Raw genomic sequence first — 18,891 nt, forward strand, 5'->3', positions numbered from 1 at the left:
GTAGGGACTGGTCCCCTCCGACGCCATCAATTCGCCCTCCCAGGACCTCACGGCACCTCTGTATCATCGTCCGCCGCTGCCTCCATCACGAGGGCCACAGAGGCCACCGCAGCCCCCCTCTCCTGGACGCGCACCGTGGGGTCAGGTACCCTCGTCGGCCTAGACCCGCCTACCTTCTGCCACTCCGAAGAACGTCGCCGCCGTCTAGGAGCCTCGCTCGCTTCCCCCTTCTCGGTCCCCGGCTGGTCCATGCCCAAGAGCTCCATGGCGGTTGTTAGTGAGCGAACTTGGACCAGTTTGTTCTGCCATCGGAAGATGAGTCGGAACGGGTGACCCCAGGCGTAGGCAACGTTGAGATCCCTCAGGTGAGCAGTGACCAGCCTGAATTCCCTCCGTTTCTGCAATGTCGATGCCGCCAAATCCTGGAACAGCAAGGGATGATGATCTCGGAACTGTAGGGATTTCGTGTCGCGGGCCCTTCTGAGGATTCGTTCTTTCAATTATAAATCATGCACGCAGACCAGGTTGTCGGGTGGCCGAGCCTTCGGCCCCCGCGGCAATCCAACGCGGTGTACTCTGTCCATACGTACCTCGTCACCCAGAACATGCTTAAACAGGGCCTCTACGTACTCCCGTAAGTCTGATCCCTCGCCTTTCCACTGTACTGCACGGATTCTTATATTGTTGCGACGGGACCGGTTTTCTAAGTCCTCGGCGTGGGCCTGGAGGTCAAGATTCTGTTCCGTCAGCCTTATGACATCTTGCTGGAGCTGGTGTATGTCCTCTGCCGTTCCCAGGTCGTGTTCTTCTAGCGTGGAAACGCACTCCCCCACTCCATCCACGTCCCTCCGGATCTCACGCTGGTCCGACGCTAGTTGGGAGCGGAGCTCCGCAATGTCATCCTTGATTGACATGAATAACTTGACCTTGTCTTTTTTCAAGCGGGCTGCCGCCATGCCGACTCGCCTCTGCCGCCAAGACACGCTGAGGGGAAGGGCGCGAAGGGGGCCCTCCTCGAGGCAGGGGAGCACCGTCGATTTGCCAGCACCAGCAGAAGGGTCCAACTTAGGCCTCTGTGTGCCATGCATCCACTGAGCCGCCGCTCCGACTCACCACTCAGCACCGCCACCAGACGCAACACTCCAGGCCGTCGATACAGGGCCCGCGTATGGGCAAAGCGTTACGCTGGATCTTTAGTTAGGGACACCACGCGGGTAGTCGGGCTGCTCTTGCCTCCAGCCTCCTCTCCAGCACAGTCCACCAGCCAACTACTGATCACTCTTGCTGATAGCAGGTCCGCCACTCCCCTCCTCCTCTCACCTTCAGGGAACACTCCAGGCAGGTCTCAAAAGGTTGATGAGCCGACACTGCAGGTTGCGCTTGATTGTAGGTCCTTCTGGCGGGGCCTAATGCTGCTTGGCGGCTCGTGCTGGGTGCCCGCACCCAGCTGTCACGGCGGTCGAGTCAGGGCCCCTGCCCCCAGCTTCCTGTCCTAAATGCACTCCCGGCAACCGGGCGCAGGCGCCTCACTGTCGGTGCTCCGCGGGAAACCCCGGGGTCGGGGAGCAACAGTCCGGGCAACGAGGGAAGGCTCACAAGGCCCCGAATCCCCAGCCTCCAGTAGTTAGTCCTGCCGCGCCTCTGTGCACCGGGGTCCCGCAACTGGTGCCGGCCAGTCCCGCTCTAAAGTCAACTGCGGGCGGCTATCAGCGCGACCCCCTGGGCCTCCGGCTCAGTCCGTTGCCAGTCCCATCATGCAGCGACGCCTGGAGAGTAAGCCTCGTTCCGTGGAGCCGTCACGTCACTCCGCCCTCACCAAGGCGGGCTCGTCTGCCACCGGGTCCTCCGTCAGCCCCGCAGGCCACAGCGCTGATCTCGGCAATATCCGATCCGGTGGGCCAGCTGAATCCACCAGCAGGACGGGCGCCGCCACGCCTGCTCAAGGTGGACGCCAGTCTATCAGGAAGCAGATCAAGGGGTGAGCCTGTTTTCATGTTGTTTAAGAGTGACATAATGTCACTCTCAGTGGCTTCAGGAATGCCAAGAAAAGTGTCTCTTTGAGTCTCCAAGTGAGGGGTACTTGGGGCTTCAGTGTCCATAGGGTATTTGGCCAAGGTGATTTTATTGTAAATAGTTTCAATTTTATCCTCAAAAAATTGAGAGATATTGTTACACAGCTCTTGGGAGAATGTATCGGGGCTTTCACATACCAAAGGGTTAGTGAAGGTCTGCAAGATTTTATATAAGTCCCTGGTGGAATTGCCAGCTTCAGCTAGCTGTGATGTTAAGCAGGTCTTTCTAGCTTCTTTGATATTTTTGTAATAGATGGACATTGCCTGGAGATAGTGTTCCTTACTAGCGCTAGTGTGGGTTTTCCTCCAGAGTTTTTCCAGCTTTCTACATCCTTGTTTTTCTAGTTATTATGAAATGTTATGACAAAAGGTACTAGGCATATTTATTGCGAAAAACATATATGTTCAACTCAATAGGCATGTAAGTTTTTTTTTTTCTCAAGCTATATTAAAAATCTGAAAGAGACACGTTAGTGATAGATTCCTTACCTTCTTACCTTAGAATATCCCCAGGCGTCAGACTGGTTCCGGAAAGTTTTGCTTAGCAGTACCCCTGCGCATCAGTAGGTGGTGTCCTGCGGCTCCGCGTCCGTCACTGGCGTTGTCAGCGCCGAGATGAAGTCACGGAGAGTACCCATGCGCGCTGACGTCAGTTTTCTTTTTCCGCGCCAGTAAGTGCAGATCCAGATTGAGCACGTACCTTGGTCTTTTTTTTTACCACTATTTTGAGACTTTTTGTCTCCCCAACTTTCTCTTGGTGCACGCAGGGATGCCCGGTTTTAACTCCTGTGGGACCTGTTGCCGAAACATGTCGGTAGCGGACTCCCATGATGTTTGCCTCGACTGCCTGGAGGCCGACCACAACTCCCGGGACTGTCGCGACTGCCGTGCCATGGCTTCTAAGACCTTACAGGAGTGGCGTCGAAAGTTGCTGGAGGTCCAGCATTTATTGTGTTGCCGCTCCCGGTCTAGGGGCCGCTCCTGGGAACGCTTGTGGCACCGGAGATGTCACTCCTCGGACTCCAAGTCTTCGCCTTCGGATTCCAGTAAGCGTTGCCATAAAAAAAAAGTCGAAGAGGCGTGTTCACTCTCCAACGTCCCCCCGTCGCTCCTCGGAGGCACACGATGGGACAGGGGCCTCACCCCTGCGGCTCCTCTCAGCCGGAGAGTCCCGCGGCCTACCTACCATACCCGGGTCCGTCGGCGAGTCCTGAACAGATGCAAGAATTCCTTGCTGCTTTGGACCACTTTTACTGGCCTCTGGCTTATGCCGGCGAGCCTTCGGACCCGTGTCCAGATCCTGCTGGCCCGGCGGCTCCGCCATCGGCTCCAGCCCCTGCGCCACAGGATCCTGCTCCGCTGGCTCCAGCCCTGGCGCCACGAGGTGCGGCGTTGCTGGCACCTGCGCCACCCTTGGCTCCAGCCCCGGTGCCACCATCGGCTCCGCCCCATGCGCCGCTTATCCTGCCCTGGTTTCCAGACCATTTTGTTTCGGCTTGGGATCCGCATTGGGAACCGGCACCGGTCCGGCCCAGGCCGGCGCCGTTACCGACGCCGTTCGTTCCATCTCTGGTTCCGGTTCTGCCGCCGCGCCCAACTCCTTCTACGCCGGAGGCCAATGACGACTGGGAAGGGTCCGTAGACCCGCTTGCTCAGCAATGTGACTCAGAGCTCGATTGGGTGGATGACTTGGAGGTGCAGGCGACCTTGATGTCTCTTCTGACCCGGGGTTCGCCTCTCCCCCGCCTACGATATAAGAGGGTATCTCCTATATGGTGGTCCTCCGTCGGGCTGCTGAGGCCCTCAATCTTGACCTCCCCACTGTGGCCCTCAAGACCAACCTCCTCACTGAGGTGCTCCAGCCATCGTCTACTTCAGTAGAGCTGTTGCTTCCCTTTAATGACGTAGTTACAGAGGTCCTCTTGGGCACTTGGTCGAGGCCGGCCACGAGGGCCCCGGTGGATAAAAACGTCGCTTGACGCCACTGATCGGCGCCAGGTGACCCCGCTTTCTTGACCACTCACCCTACGCCTGAGAGCCTGGTCATTCAGGCCTCGACGTCGCAGAGTGCCTTTTCCAAGGCCCCGCCGGATAAGGACTCTAAAAGGCTGGACCAGTTGGGAAGCGGTTGTTCTTCTCGGCCAGCCTTGGGCTGCGGTCGGTGAACACCACCTGCTTGTTGGGTCGCTACTCCCACGCGGTGTGGTACGCTGTTGCTCAGGAGTTGCCTCAGTGTCCTGATGAGGTGCAGGCTACCCTTTCTCAGGTGATTGCTGAGGGCAAAGATGAGGCTAAGTTCGCCATCCGGTGTAGGTTAGACACTGCCGACTCCCTGGGCAGGATGATCTCTACGACCGTGGCGTTGCGTCGTCACGCCTGGTTGCGTTCGACCAGGTTCCGCCTGATGTCCAGAGTTCACTCATGGACATGCCCTTTGAAGGCACCCGCCTGTTTGGCGACAAGGCTGACAGTGCATTAGAGCGCTTTAAAGACTTGAGGGCTACGGCCAAGTCCCTGGGTCTTTCTACTAAGGCCCTGGCCACTCCTGGTTTTCATTCCTTTCGTGGCCAAGGTGTAGGCACCCAAGCACGCCCCTCCAACAGGCCTGCACAGAATCGGCCTCAGCACAGCCACGGTTTCCGCAGGGGCAGGTCGGGGAATCAGCGTGCGGGTCCATCCACTTCCACCCCCGCTGCTTCCGCCTCTAAACCCTCCTAATCTGAACTTCAGGAAGCACCCTATGCCGGTGGGTGGCAGGATCCGCCACCACCTCCCCCACTGGTGCGAGATTACGTGGGTGCTGCAGATAATCTGCAAGGGTTACTCTCTTCCCTTTCAGTCCCCACCCCCAGCCATGCCACCTCTGTGCCACCGCATGTTGGGGATCATTTAGCTCTTCTCCAACAGGAAGTTGCGGCCCACTTGGCCAAAGGGTCCATTGAGTGCGTTCCGGGGCCAGAAGTAGGGAGTGGTCGCTATTCCCCCTACTTTCTGGTACCCAAGAAGGACAAAGGGGGTCTACGTCCTATCTTGGACCTCCGAACGTGAATCGTTCTTCCGCAAGGAGAAGTTCAAGATGCTAACCCTGGCTCAGGTCTTGACTGTTCTCGACCCTGGAGACTGGATGGTAGCATTGGACTTGCAGGACACATATTTTCACATCCCCCTCCTGCCGGCCCACCAGCGTTACCTGCGGTTCACGGTAGGCCAGGAACATTTTCAGTTTACCGTGCTCCCCTTCGGCTTTACCAGCACCCCTCGGGTGTTCACGAAAGTGATGGTGGTTACAGCTCATCTGCGCAGGTCAGCGGTATCAGTCTTCCCGTACCTCGACGACTGGTTGTTGAAGGAGGGCTCGCCCCAGGCAGTCGTCAACCACCTTCAGACTACGGCCGACCTCCTGCATTTGCTGGGGTTCTCCCTCAACGTGCCGAAGTCGCACCTGAGTCCCTCTCAGACGCTCCCTTTCATCGGAGCGGTTCTGGATCCGATGCAGTTTCGGGTTTATCCTCCCGAGAAGTGAGTCCGGGATATTCAGGCTATGATTCCAATATTTCAGCCTCTAGCCCGGGTTTCCGTCAGGATGACCCTCCAACTCCTGGGCCTGATTGCCTCCTGCATCCTGCTTGTGTGACATGCCAGATGACATATGCGGGCTCTGCAGTGGGACCTGAAGTTCCAGTGGGCACAGCATCAGGGCAACCTGTCCGATCATGTCCAGATCTCAGAGGGCACTGCACGACAACTGCAGTGGTGGCTCACGAATCGTGATTGTGTCAATGGTAGATCCCTCTCCCTTCTACAAACGGAGCACACAGTGGTGACGGATGCGTCCCTCCTGGGATGGGGAGGCCTCTTGGGAGAGGCAGAGATTAGAGACCTCTGATCTACGGCGGAGTCCCAGCTCCATATCAACCTTCTGGAGCTGCGGCGATCCGACTTGCACTGAAGGCATTCCTTCCCTCTGTTCGAGGAAGTGTAGTGCAGATGTGCCTGGACAACACCACAACCATGTGTTATTGCAACAAACAGGGCGGGATGGAGTCCTGGACCCTATGTCAGGAGGCTCAGCGCCTCGGAACATGGCTGGAACATCAAGGCATTACCTTGGTGGTTCAACACCTGGAAGGTTCTCTGAACCCCAGGGCGGACGAACTCGGCCGCCAGTTGTTGATGGATCACGAATTGCATCTGAACTCAGACATGGAGCAAGGTCTCTTTCTGCAGTGGGGAGAGCCTTGGTTAGATCTATTCGCCACTGACGAGAATGCGCAATGTCATCAGTTCTGTGCGTTGAAATTTCCAAGGCGGCACTCGCTCGGAGACGCTTTTCGTCTCAAGTGGAGCTGCTGTTTACTGTACGCTTTTCCGCCTATACCGCTTCTGCCCAGAGTGCTGAAGAAGATCAGGCGCTACCGGGCCCAAGTTATTCTTGTGGCTCCGGACTGGGCTCGAAGAGTATGGTATCCCGAGCTACTCCGTATGAGCATCGATCCCCCGATCCGTCTGTCTCTACGGGAGGACCTTCTGTCGCAGCAGCACGGGACGGTCCTCCACCCGAACCTGTCCAGCCTCCACCTCCATGGGTGGAGATTGAGTGGCTACAGTTGATGGCTTTCGACCTTCTGGCAGCCAGGTGTCCCTCCACTAAAACGGTATACGCCTGCCGATGGATCAAATTTGTGGCATGGTGCACAGCAAAGGCTGTGGGTCCTGTTTCGGCCCCTCTTTCTGAGGTTCTTCTGTTTCTTCTATCTTTGGCCCAGCAGGGATCTGCTCTGGGTACTATCAAAAGCTATCTTCCTGCGGCTTCCTGAATAGCCTTCTCTTTTTAAGTCCCCGGTTGTTAACCGTTTCCTCAAAGGCATTACATACATGTTCCCTCCCATGCCTTCATAATGCCACAATGGGACATAAATCTTGGCTTGTCTTTTCTGATGTGTGCTTCTTTTGAGCCCCTTCATAACTGTCCTTTGCGTCTTCTCACCCTAAAGACGTCTTTCCCGGTAGCTATCACCTCTGCCAGAAGAGTGAGCGAGCTCCAGGCTCTTTCTTCTCAACCTCCTTTCCTTTCTGTTCATCCTGACAAGGTGGTTTTAAGGACCCGTCCTTTCTTGCCGAAGGTTGTCATGCCCTTCCAAATCGGGCAGACCATAACTTTGCCCACCTTCTTTCCGCCTCCGCATCCTTCCAGGGAAGAGGAGAGGCTCCACCGTCTGGACCCAAAACATGTGCTTGCTTTCTATCTGCAGCATACACAACAGTTCCGGGTGGATGATCAGCTCTTTGTTGGCTACGTGGGCACCAAAAAAGGTTGGGCGGTGCACAAACGCCCCATTTCCCGGTGGGTTGTTCTGTGCATCAAAGCATCTTACTCCTTGTCCAAGAAAGAGCCTCCTGTGGGGCTGCGTGCCCATTCCACCAGGGCGACTGCAGCCACTACTGCCTTGAGACGCGTATTCCGTTGCAGGACATTTGTCAGGCATCTACGTGGACCTCGCTGCACATGTTTACCAAGAACTACTGCCTTGACAGTCAAGTACGGAAAGACTGTTTCTTTTGCCGTTCTGTTCTCTGTGACTTCCTGGTGTAATTTTGTTCACAGACCCACCACCGGGGTTGGTATTGCTGGGGTATCTGTTCTAAGGTAATGAATCTATCACTAACGTGTCTCTTTCAGATGCACAAGTTACTACTTGTGTAACGCTATATCTGTAAGAGACATTAGTTAGCTATAGATTCCTACCGCCCCGCCCATGCTCCCTGTTCTGCGAATCTATTACTAGGATTAAGGTCATCTCCTTTTAGGGTCCTAGTTTTCTGCACCAATGGTCAGTATCTTGCATGGCTCTGCAGTCCTGGCGCGGAAAGTCATGTACAGAACTGACGTCGGCGCACATGGGTGGCGTCTAAGTACTCTCTGTGACGTCATCTCGGAACTGTGGACGCCAGTGATGGACGGGGAGCCGCAGGACGCCACCTACTGACGCGCAGGGGTACTGCTAAGCAAAACTTTCCGGATCCAGTCTGACGCCTGGGGATATTCTAAGGTAAGGAATATATCACTAACTAATGTCTCTTACAGATATATAGTTACACAAGTAGTAACTTGTGCATCTTGGGCCTAAAAAGCTAGCATTAAAACATGACATCTCAGAAAATCACAGTCAAATAGAGGTGCCATTATTCAGTACAGTTTCATGCATTGTGGTTACCGTCATAGGAGACCACAGTAAAGAATTTATTTACTGAGCTTTATATTGTGCTGGCTAGGCCCAGTGGTATCAGAGTGCTTTACATGTTTTAAAAATAAGTTCACAAAAGTGCATGACAAAAGTCAAGTGGGATTTACAAACAGTCACAAAAAAATATAGCGCAACAGAGCAGAAAAGGAGACCACAGTAAGGATACAGTAATATATATCAATCAAGCAGTTGGGTACTGGGGAAGGGGATAGAATTCTTTATACAATGTCATGTAGTTTATTACAAAAGACTATGGAGAAGCCCAATATAACACTTAATGCCTCCCCCCCCCACAACATCCCTGAACCGATAAACTTAGAACTTAAGAACTTGCATGGACAGAGTACTAATATGTGGTAGATAGGAGCAGGTGCCATGGGCTGTCTTCACTGAACAGCTGGTGAAGCTTGGCTAGAAGATTTAAAAGGAGAGTGAGGACTCTGGTCTGGAAAAGAGGGCGTTCCCTCATGCGTGTCGGGCACGAGAATAGAGGAAGACCCACTGACAAATACCTCACCAGGGGTCCCTGTATATAGACAAAGCCCTTTCGGGAGTCCGTTACTTTACCTGTCATGCTTTCCATGGTAAGATTTAGCAAAAGGCGGGCGTGCCATTTGGACATGGAGGGGGCTATCGGTTTCTTCCAGACAGCTGCCAGAGCGATCTTGGCTTCACCTAAACAAAGCCACTTAATGGATCTGTCCCCAGCTGTTTGATGTTTAACATAGTGGTCACGCAGGGCAAAGGGGAAAAGTAGGAGATATCCCCGGATGTCCTTCATCTGAGCTAGAATTTCATTCCAATATGGTCTAATCACAGGGCAGTCCCACCATATGTGACGGAAGTCACCCAAGAGTCCCGACCATTCCAACAACTGTCAGATGTTTCCAGGTATATTTTATGTTGTTTAGCAAGGTGCACCTTTACAGTGTAACCTATCTGGTAATACATATAACTTGGCACAGTGGTCCTTTTCCGTGGATACACTCTGCAAGGTCTGTTAGTGAGTTTGAGATTGCAGGATCTAGCTAATCAACAGAGAGCGTCCAGCACCTCCCATGAGAGCGGGCAACGGGACAGTAGCGATGTCATCAGTCTTCTGGGCCTGAAATCTGATTCAATATGGAACGTGCTTCCAGACAGTTTGGGGGCCTTAGATATAGGTCAAGGCCAGTAAGAGACCCTCCTCCAGACTCTCATATGGAGGTTCAGCAATGAAGTTCCAAAGGCACATTTGCCATTGTCTCCTCTTTTGCCAGAGCACCGTCCCCATAGCTGCTGTTGCCAAGTTCCACCAGCCTTGGCATGGAGACGGTCCAAGGAGGGTTCTTCATTTGCCCCATTGCATTTCTGTGCGGCAGTGACCTCAAAACCCAACAGCGCTGCTGCTCATTCCAAGTCAGTGAAGTGGTGCTGCTTGTTTCTAAACTCAAAGGCTATGCCAAAGGGATAGTCCATCTGTATTTCACATGTTCTTCCGAAGGTGACCAGTTTAAGGTGCATTCTTCTCTCTAGGTTAGCAGGAGCCACATCTTGGAACAAGAGCAGAATGCGGCCTGGAACAATACTGAATCTCGTTTTGGAGCCGCTAAGAGGATCTTCTGCTAAGTCTTAAAGGAGTGTACCTACGTTAGAATGTCTCCAGGTTGTTTACCTTCTCCATTCATCTGTGGCCAACCCAGTGGACCCTCTCCAGTCACACCTCAGGATGGTTTTCGCCTAGGAAATACGAGAAGATGCTCACCATGAACGCCTCTAAATCAGGGCTCTTAGCTCCCTCCTCTAGCCCTCGGATGCAAAAGATATCACTCCTGGAGCGATTTCTGAAGTCCTCAAACTTGAGGAGTGCCGTCTGTATGTGTTCTGCATCCGCCTCCAGTGGGGCCATGTGCTCATCGAGGTCGCGTCACTTTGCTTCGAGGTCCAGGGCCACAGAGTCTACATCACCCTGGAGGAAGGACAGCCGGGTGTTGATGTCCTTCATCTGGGTTTCCAGCGATGAGGCCAAGTTGGTTTTTACTTCCTACCTGAGTACCTTATTAAAATCTCTGAGGGAGGTTAGGAGATCTTTCGGTCAAGATAATGTCTCATCCTGCATTTTCATTGATATAGGTGCTGCCGCCAGGGTGAAGTATCAGGTGACTCTATTAGACTGTGCTCTCTTTGGTGGCATACCGGCTATTAACGGTGAGTGTTCACCAAGTGACTGACCTGGGTCACCCACGACCAGTGGTGAGGAAAGCTCTCTACAGGCCCTTACCGATGGAAGAGATGCGGCCAGCCTGACGAGAGACTCGAAGTGTGAAGGTCACTTCTGCCGGCCAGCTGAGCAGGCAGTCACCATCTCCGCCCACCGCGTAGTCCAACCTGGTCTCTGATGGAACTACCAGTCAAAGGAACCAGATTGTGAGAAGTTAGCCTGGCATATGATGTCCACTAGTTCTAGTGGGCACCTTGCACCAGTCTAATCGACCCTTAATGATCGTGGTTGTAAAGTCAACGGTATAGAAAGCTATCCTAGGGGTAGCAATATCGAGCAGCCTTCAGGCTAAGGCTTCAGAGAGCGAATTAAGCTAGTTGTTTTACCAATTATAATCCCTTGAGTACCAAATGAAAGCACACCACTCAAGGTATATATCAAATATATATGTATTTAATCTAAACACAACCCCTTTGCACTCTTTATGAGGTCAGAGGTAAAAGTACAATACAAGGAACTTAATTAGCATACGATAAGTTGCACAGTGTACGTTTTGCCCTAGGGGCCTCACAAACCATATACTAAAATAGACGTATAAGAACCACGTGAGAAATAGAAAGCAGGCATGGGACCTGTGGAATCGCTGGGGCTACTCAGGACAACCAAAGGTTAGGATGTAGGAGGCCCACGGGAGATGTGTGCAGTGTCGAAACACAGCTGCGGGTTACCATTGACTTTCTATGGGAAACAAACAAGTTACAATTTTACAATTTAAGGACAGTTCTAAATGAACTCTGGTGGAACCCTTTTAGACTTAGACACTAGGAGGGCCAATACCCTCGAGACTACCAGAGTACTTGTGTTACCTCACCCACGGAAGCTGGGTGCATAGGTCTCTTTTGGTGTCGGGTTTCGTCTTCAATTTCAATGGAGATCTGCAGAAAAGTGCTGCAGGCGACCAGAGGAAAAGTGTCTGGATGGATCCAAGGGTGGATTGAAGATCTGAAGAACCTGAAACCAGAGAAGACAGAGTCTGGGCCACTAGCCAGTGACCCGGGCGGCGATAGAAAGATGCCACCAGATGTCAGGTGATATCAGGTGAAAAAGTGAAGCTTGTCTCTGCAGCCACGAGGACCAGGAGGCGTCGACGACGACCAGGAGCTGGATTCGTGCTGTCCCACAAAGGATCTAGTTGACTGCGGTGTCTGTATCCGGATTGGACCCAACAAGCCTTGGCAAATACAACCCACGCAGGCTGTCAAGATAGGCTTAGCTGTAGACCAGCAAGGTCTGTTAAACTTCTCCTTTGCAGGGAAGTTGAAGCAAACCTGGAGCAACCAGGAAAACAAGTTGAAACAAAGGATTGTCTTCTTGGGGGCTCACTAGCCAACGGACTAGGAACCGCGAAGACGCGTCAAGCGGAAATGCACAAAGCGGGCCCACAGGCCACTCGTGGAGTGTGGGGCTCTGAGCTTCGGTGCAAAAGGTGCTCGGGTTTGGGGCTTCAAGCACCCCAATGCACAACTTCGTATACCTCGGGAAGTCGATGGACAGTAGCAAAATGCAGGATGTTCAGGAGTCCCACGTCTCTTGTGTCCGCCACGGGTCTCAGCTTTGCTGTGAGCAAAGGTCGTGTTCAGAGATGTCTGGAGATCCATGTCCTGTGTCGCAGATTCTTCGGGATCCGGCGGGAGCCTCGAAAATGCAGACGGGCAAAGATGCTGTTGGTGCCAGTTTGAACAGCGTGGTCACTCCTTGACCACAAGGGAGATTTCTTTTGTCTTCCAGTCGATATGGAATGTCGAAGATCCAGGATAAATGTTGCAGAGTTTCGTCCAGGGTAATCTAGAGTCCTAGGGACTGGGGTTCTATACTTATAGTAAGTTTAGGGGTTGGACTAACTCTAAGGTCCCTCCTATGGGTGGACTTGGGGTGGGGGTGATTACACCCCTTCCCCTTTTGTCCAGTTGTGCGCCAGAGCTGGGTCTGAGTGCCCCAGCAACCGGTTTGAACTGGGAAATGCATGGAGCACCTTGTTTGCCCCAGGCAGTGTCTGGAATGCATTCACTGAATGCAGCCCTCCCTGCCCCAATACACTAACACCTGTCTTGGGAGGTGCCAGCACCTCCCTGGACAGGAAACCTATTGTCCAGGCCTCCCCTGCCGGAGTTTCGTCCAGCAGCAGGAGGGCAGACTTGTGTCTGTGGCAGCACCATCCATTTTGTGATGCTGAAGCTCTGTTTAACTTTAACCAGGTAAACCAGTAACTACATGTCTTCTCCCTCTAGAAGGGTGGAATACTACCCCCGCCGCAGGACTGGCTGGGGGGTAGTATTCCAAAGTGTTTGACACCTTACACAACATGTTTTGATAAAGCCAAACCAAAGTTAGCATTAACAGCGAGTATTATAATGCACTTAAGAGTATATGGTATGGCTATATCAAAGAACAGCTATAAGGAGATGGTTCTGAAAGCTGCAGAAGGGCTCAGCTCATGCTAGGGCACCCTCTCACATAAAACCAAGCACTCTGCCTCCAGGATTGTTAATGTCTGCCATAGGAGTGACCTATAGGTGTCTATATGTATATATAGATATACTATATCTAAGTAAGGGGTGATTACACCACCTTATCCAGGCTGTGTGACCGGTCTCCCTTTTCTGAACCGCAGTTCCAGCAGCTGTCGTTATCTCTCAGACCTATCGAAGCTAGGCGCGTTGGTGTCCAATATGCTTGGTGTAATAACCAGAATTTCATCTGTGCTAGCACTGGGGATATCATGTTTTTTGATTGGGCCGTGTAGAACAGCAGGGCTGCCCTGCCCTGCCAAAAATCGTCTAGGGTGGTTTGCGACGTCAGTCAGCATGTTTGCGAAACTCTGCAAGTGGATGTCCCCTGCTAAACCCTCCAGTCCCTCCCAGCATTCTACTTGGATAATAATGGACGTGCCCCAATTAATTCAGAACCCTGGTATGTCTCAAAGGCGCAAAACACCAAAAATATAGTGGAGATCAAATGTTCCAGGTTCGCTAGGTCGACCAAAGCGTCATACTTGTATAGCTAAATCTTGTCTAGCTTTGTCGAGACCTTGGGAAAGCCCACAATGTCTTCCCTACAGCGCACCTAGCATGTCAGCGGCTCTAGACACAATGCAAGTAGATAGGGCAACATGGGGCATCCCTGTCTCGTTCCCCTCCCCAGGGCAAAAGATTCAAAGGCTGTCCAGTTGATCCTCACTGCCGCTGTGGGCTGTTTATACAGGAGAACAACCCAGCTGCAGAGCTGGGGCCCAAAGCCAACCTGTTTCAGGGTCTCAAATAGTTATCTCCGATTTATAGATTTAAAAGCTTTCTCAGTGCCAAGGGACATTATCACCCTAGGTTCGTCATCTGCCTTTAGTGTGTCGAGCCATAAGTGCAGATGTTGAATGTTCAGTCATGTGGCTCACATTTATATAAAGCCAGTTTGGTCAGCATGTACCGGGTCGGATATCACTCCTGCTAGTCTGGATGCTAGGATTTTGGCCAGGATTTTGCTTTTAGTATTCAACAGGGAGATAGGTCTGTGTGATGAGCATAGGTTTGGTAGCTTACCTTTCTTTAGCATAACCACAATAGTGACATGCTTGAGGTCCGGAGGCGGGTTCCCCTCCTCCTTTGTAACTCTGAACAGGTTCCACAAGTGTGGTTGAAGAAGCGCCACAAAGCACTTGCATAGCTCTATCGGAAGGCCATTGGCTCCCGATGTCTTCCCTTACTGCATGGCTTTCACTGTTTCTCTTACGTCCTCCATTGTCAAAACCTCCTCCAGAGTGTCCCTTGCCATGGTTTCTAGGACTGGGATTGGCACTTCCGCTAAGAATTCAGCTAGCTCCTATGTGGGCACGTTTGTTCACTAGTAGACTTCATCGCACAGCCATCTTCTACACCGTCTCTCGGTAGAAGATGGCTGTGCGATGAAGTCTACTAGTGAACAAACGTGCCCACATAGGATTGGCTTCATGCAGAGTCCAATCCCTAGAGAGTTCTCCATGTGGAACAACCAAATTCCTTCGGACTTTGCCCCAAGATCACACTGAACGTGAATGGTTATCCTATACTTTTTATCATCATCAGTGGTGTATTGATAAACATCATGCCGGCAGAAAAGTACAATGAACTGTCTCCAGTGCCCCATCTGACATCTTCGAAAACAAAGGTATACAGGTGGACAATAACATTGAAGAGCCTTTGGAAGATTAATTTGATAACTATTGACTTTGTTTAGTTTCCAATTGACTCAATTTGGTCTTGTGGGCGTGGCTAGAGGGCTTCTGCTACTTTCTGGCATCCATTTTGTCTTCTCGTTGTGACGCAGGTGGTTTCTCTTTTGCATTGCAAATCGTTATAAAGTGGTTTTCTCTCCCACACCCTTTGCATACTTGTCCAATGGCGGGACATTTACCTTCGTGTTGAAAGGAAAATCGGCATTGGAAGCACACTTTCTTATTCTTTGGAGAGATCACGTTATTAAACTCGACCTTGTGTCTCTGCTTACTTTTCTTGTGCAGTGCTGATTCACCCTGAGCTACTCCAGCTTCCATATCAGCAGCCTATCAATCTGCACGTTCTTCTGCTCTCGCAGCCATGAGTATTCTGCCCAGACTGAGTGTCTCTCTCAACGTACGTTGTCTGAACAAGTCAGAAAGGCAATCATCGATGACTCTGAGACTTATGGCTTCTTCATCATTGAATTTGTTGAACTTGCAGTGCTTGATGCGGGGCTCAAGTTTTTCAGCAAGCTCATCCATAGTTTCTCCAGCTAGCTGTCTCACTTGGTGATCTTTTTTTGTCATCTGCTTCTAACGCGTCAATGAAGTCATCAAATATTTAAATCCAGGCAGTCCATCTGGCGCCAATATTCTACTTTTTGGCGGTATCGAATGAAAGGGGCAGTTTTAGGTAAACTGTGGTGTCGTAGCCAATTATGGACCTCACTGACTTTGAGAGTAGAGCCTTCTCCAGTGCCGTCTGCTGCCCTCTTGGACTGGCACCATCTGCACCTTCTGTAAGCACCAGCTGTGTGCTTACATCATTGTTGGCGCGACCAATCTGATTTTGTATGGCCCTATTTCATCTTTGGCGGCGAGTGACTGTTTTGTCTCTTGTAATCGGTCGTCACCATTTTCAATCTTTTGCATTGTGCCTGGTCTTCACTGCCTTAAGCGTTTTTTGTTAAGGGCGTCTGAATGTTGCTGCTTTTTGGCACACTTATGCATCTGGCTGTCACAGCCTTCAGTGCTTCTCTGTACCTGGTCGTCGCTGCCTACAGCGCTTCTCTGTACCTAGTTGTCACTGCCTTAATCGTTTTCGTTCTGTATGTATGAAAGCTCAGTGTTCTGCTGTGGCTCAGTATCTCTTCCTTCGACCTTACTAATAGGTTTCTGGCCCACTGTGACTGAGCTTTTCTGTAGGGCCTTCACCTTCAAAAAAGCCTTGCTTTGGCTTGAGTGGCGCTTTGACTCCACATATGCGAACCGTAGACTACTTTACTTCGGCTAAGGTGCACATGGCATGCACAAGCACTTTGCTGGACCTCTGTAAACTATCAGGGAGAGCACTCCCTGTTTTTTTAGTTCATATCTCCTATCTCGTTGTCAGTTGTAGCATCCTTCCTAGCCCTGTAGCATGCAGATGATCACACCACACACGGAGCTGTGTAGTGTATGTATTTATTCTTCAGAGTGCAAGCGTTAACTAGACTTATTGCATCATAAACTTTATTAACCACACCCGAGACACCCAACTGATTATGTTGTTTTCTACCGAGTCCTTCAGGGACCAGAAGGGTCCTGTTATACATTCTTACAAGACGCTACACAAAGTATTCAGTTAAATTGTATGATTATTAGTGTTATGTTGAGCTCTAATCATACATTAATCAAAGCCCAACACTTCACTCATTCAATGGAAAAGTACAGATGACGCAGTGCTGGTGTAGGTGAATGCATGCAAGAGTGAAACAAAATACACTGCCTGTATCCCTGGTTATCAACAGTATGTAACTCAGTTTGTGTTGGAGGATTATATTAACTTTTTCCCACTGCCCTAAACTTGCAGATGACAAGATTGTGGGTAAAATATAATGTAAGCCCTTCGCCAGCCAATCACTATTCAAGAAAAAGTGTGATTCATGGAACTTGTAAGACATCAAACCCCAAACCCATTTTTTCTGAATGAACTTTTACTTTCACGCCAATTTAGATGTAAATCTGTTCTGCCGTTTGTGCAGTAGCGAGCAGCAAGATGTTCCTATGCGTGTTAAAATACCTTTAACTTTTTCCACAGCACAGTTCTGTATGAAACTTTAGAAACTGACACTTAACCTGAAGCAAGGTTGTGCCAAATTGCAGATTTGTCAAACAACGACAAAGTTAGAAGCAAACCAAAAATACTTTTTCAAAGTAAAGTACGGCTGAACCATAAAAAGAGTCATGTATGACAAATCTGTAAAATTACTGCATGTGTTATGCTAAATCTATATAATCTCTAGCTTGCAAGTGTCTGGAATGATAGTTAACGGTGTTGTAATACATGCGAATTGCAAGGTCACATAAAGTGAGTTCACATCACAGAATGTTTGATTGTTAAATTTTGATCAATTCATTTTGCACGGTAAAGTGTTCTTTTGTTTTGTTTTTAGAAATAAACTATGGAGTGTAGAGACGATGAGTGTGTTTGAGGTTAATATTGCGTATTGGTCTCTATTCCTATAGGTACCCTCAGGATTGTTCATACCTAGCATGGCAATTGGAGCCATCGCAGGAAGGATTGTAGGCATTGCAGTGGAGCAGCTGGCTTACTATCACCACGATTGGTTTATCTTTAAGGAGTGGTGTGAAGTTGGAGCGGATTGTATTACACCAGGACTCTACGCCATGGTCGGGGCTGCCGCTTGTCTAGGTAAATGCAATACTGATTGGAAACTGGTATTGTTTAACTGAAAGATGCTTGCAGTCATCATAAAAAGCACAATGCAACAGGACACATTGGCCCTCAGAATTGTAGAAGTGTAACACCTGTTGTCCTCGCTCTAAAGGCTATTTTCTGCATTAAACTTAAAATAAAAGAAAAAGTAAGAAGTATCGAGTATGTAGTGTAGGACCTTGAAAAGATCAATTAGTATTTTAATACCCATACATATTTTTCAGATTTGTGGAACTTGGTCTGGAGCATACATGTTTGGTAATAGTGCTTACTTTGGAACTAAACTTTTTAAAGGATAGTTAGACTTAATGCCGCAATTATTGATTGCTAGACTACAGGACCAATACTGCAGATAACACACTTCCAACGTGATACGATAAAGTTCATGCTTTCATATATTTTCTGACCACATTGGATTCAGGCAGCAGTCTGGCGGCTGTCCATCTGTTTGGAAACAATAAGAAAACAGTAGATAATATCTGCAGTATGCAACATCATTCTGCTCCTAATTGGGTAGTGTGAAAACAGTACTTGCCATTACAGCACAGGGTATTGTTTGAGTATTTGATACTATGGCCTTTCAAAATATGTTTGTGCAATTCTATTGCAGTTCATGTTTCATTTGAGATCTTGCTTTTGTCGTATTGTTGCCTTGCCCATATTGCTAACGTTTGTGCTCTAAATGCGTTAGTTTTGTAAAAGTTCTCTATTCTCACAATCTTGGAGACCTAACTTATTTGATTGCAGTGCGCTTTCCTTTTGTCTTCATTTGTTCAGTCAAAAATATATTTTATATATTGTTACCATTGCTTCATTTTTAACATATCTCACTTAACTTGTGTTTTTCCTGGAGCATGGCCTATACAGCAACATAGGGTACACGCAGCAAGTGAGCTAGAGCTCTGAGCCCATAAATACTCCTTTCATTATTTTGTTTCCTATTCAACCTAGAAAATCTGCTTCCAGCACACCTTGAGTGGCTTGGACTTGGCCCTTACCTATTGATCTACGAATCCCTGCTGTGGCTTCCAGAGCAAGGCAAGGCAAACATGGTATGCCCTTTCTGGATTAGTGTACTGGTGGTGTTGGTCTTGTGGCTTTCTCCTGTGGAGCCTTGGTCTGTCTGCTGCAGCGGAGCCTTTCGGGACCGGCTAAAGCTGCTTTGGGGATGTTCTATGTGACCATGGTCTTCCTGCGGAGATTCACAGTTGTAACATAGCCTTAGCTGGGTGACTCTTATCTGCTGCTGGTAAGAAAACAGAAGACAGCAACCCTGGTCTCACCCCACATGGTGGACAAATGCGGCTTGTAGCCCACTGACCTGCTTGCCTTGGCCTGGATGATGACTGACGTTGATGGAGGCCTGCAGGACCTGAGCAGAGCGATGACAGTGATGATGGCATCTACCT

General features: G+C 50.1%; 1 protein-coding gene across 1 annotated transcript in view; it reads left to right on the forward strand.

Moving 5' to 3' along the window:
- The window catches only part of CLCN3 (Cl-/H+ antiporter 3), a 247,540-nt gene that overhangs the window by 164,276 nt on the left and 64,373 nt on the right, over positions 1-18,891 (forward strand). The window contains exon 8 of the mRNA XM_086963830.1: positions 17,272-17,458. Within this exon, the coding sequence (XP_086819956.1) occupies positions 17,272-17,458 (187 nt within the window). The remainder of the gene's footprint in view (positions 1-17,271; positions 17,459-18,891) is intronic.

This window comes from Lissotriton vulgaris, chromosome 3_1 (assembly GCF_964263255.1).
Source record: "Lissotriton vulgaris chromosome 3_1, aLisVul1.2, whole genome shotgun sequence".
NCBI lineage: Eukaryota > Metazoa > Chordata > Amphibia > Caudata > Salamandridae > Lissotriton > Lissotriton vulgaris.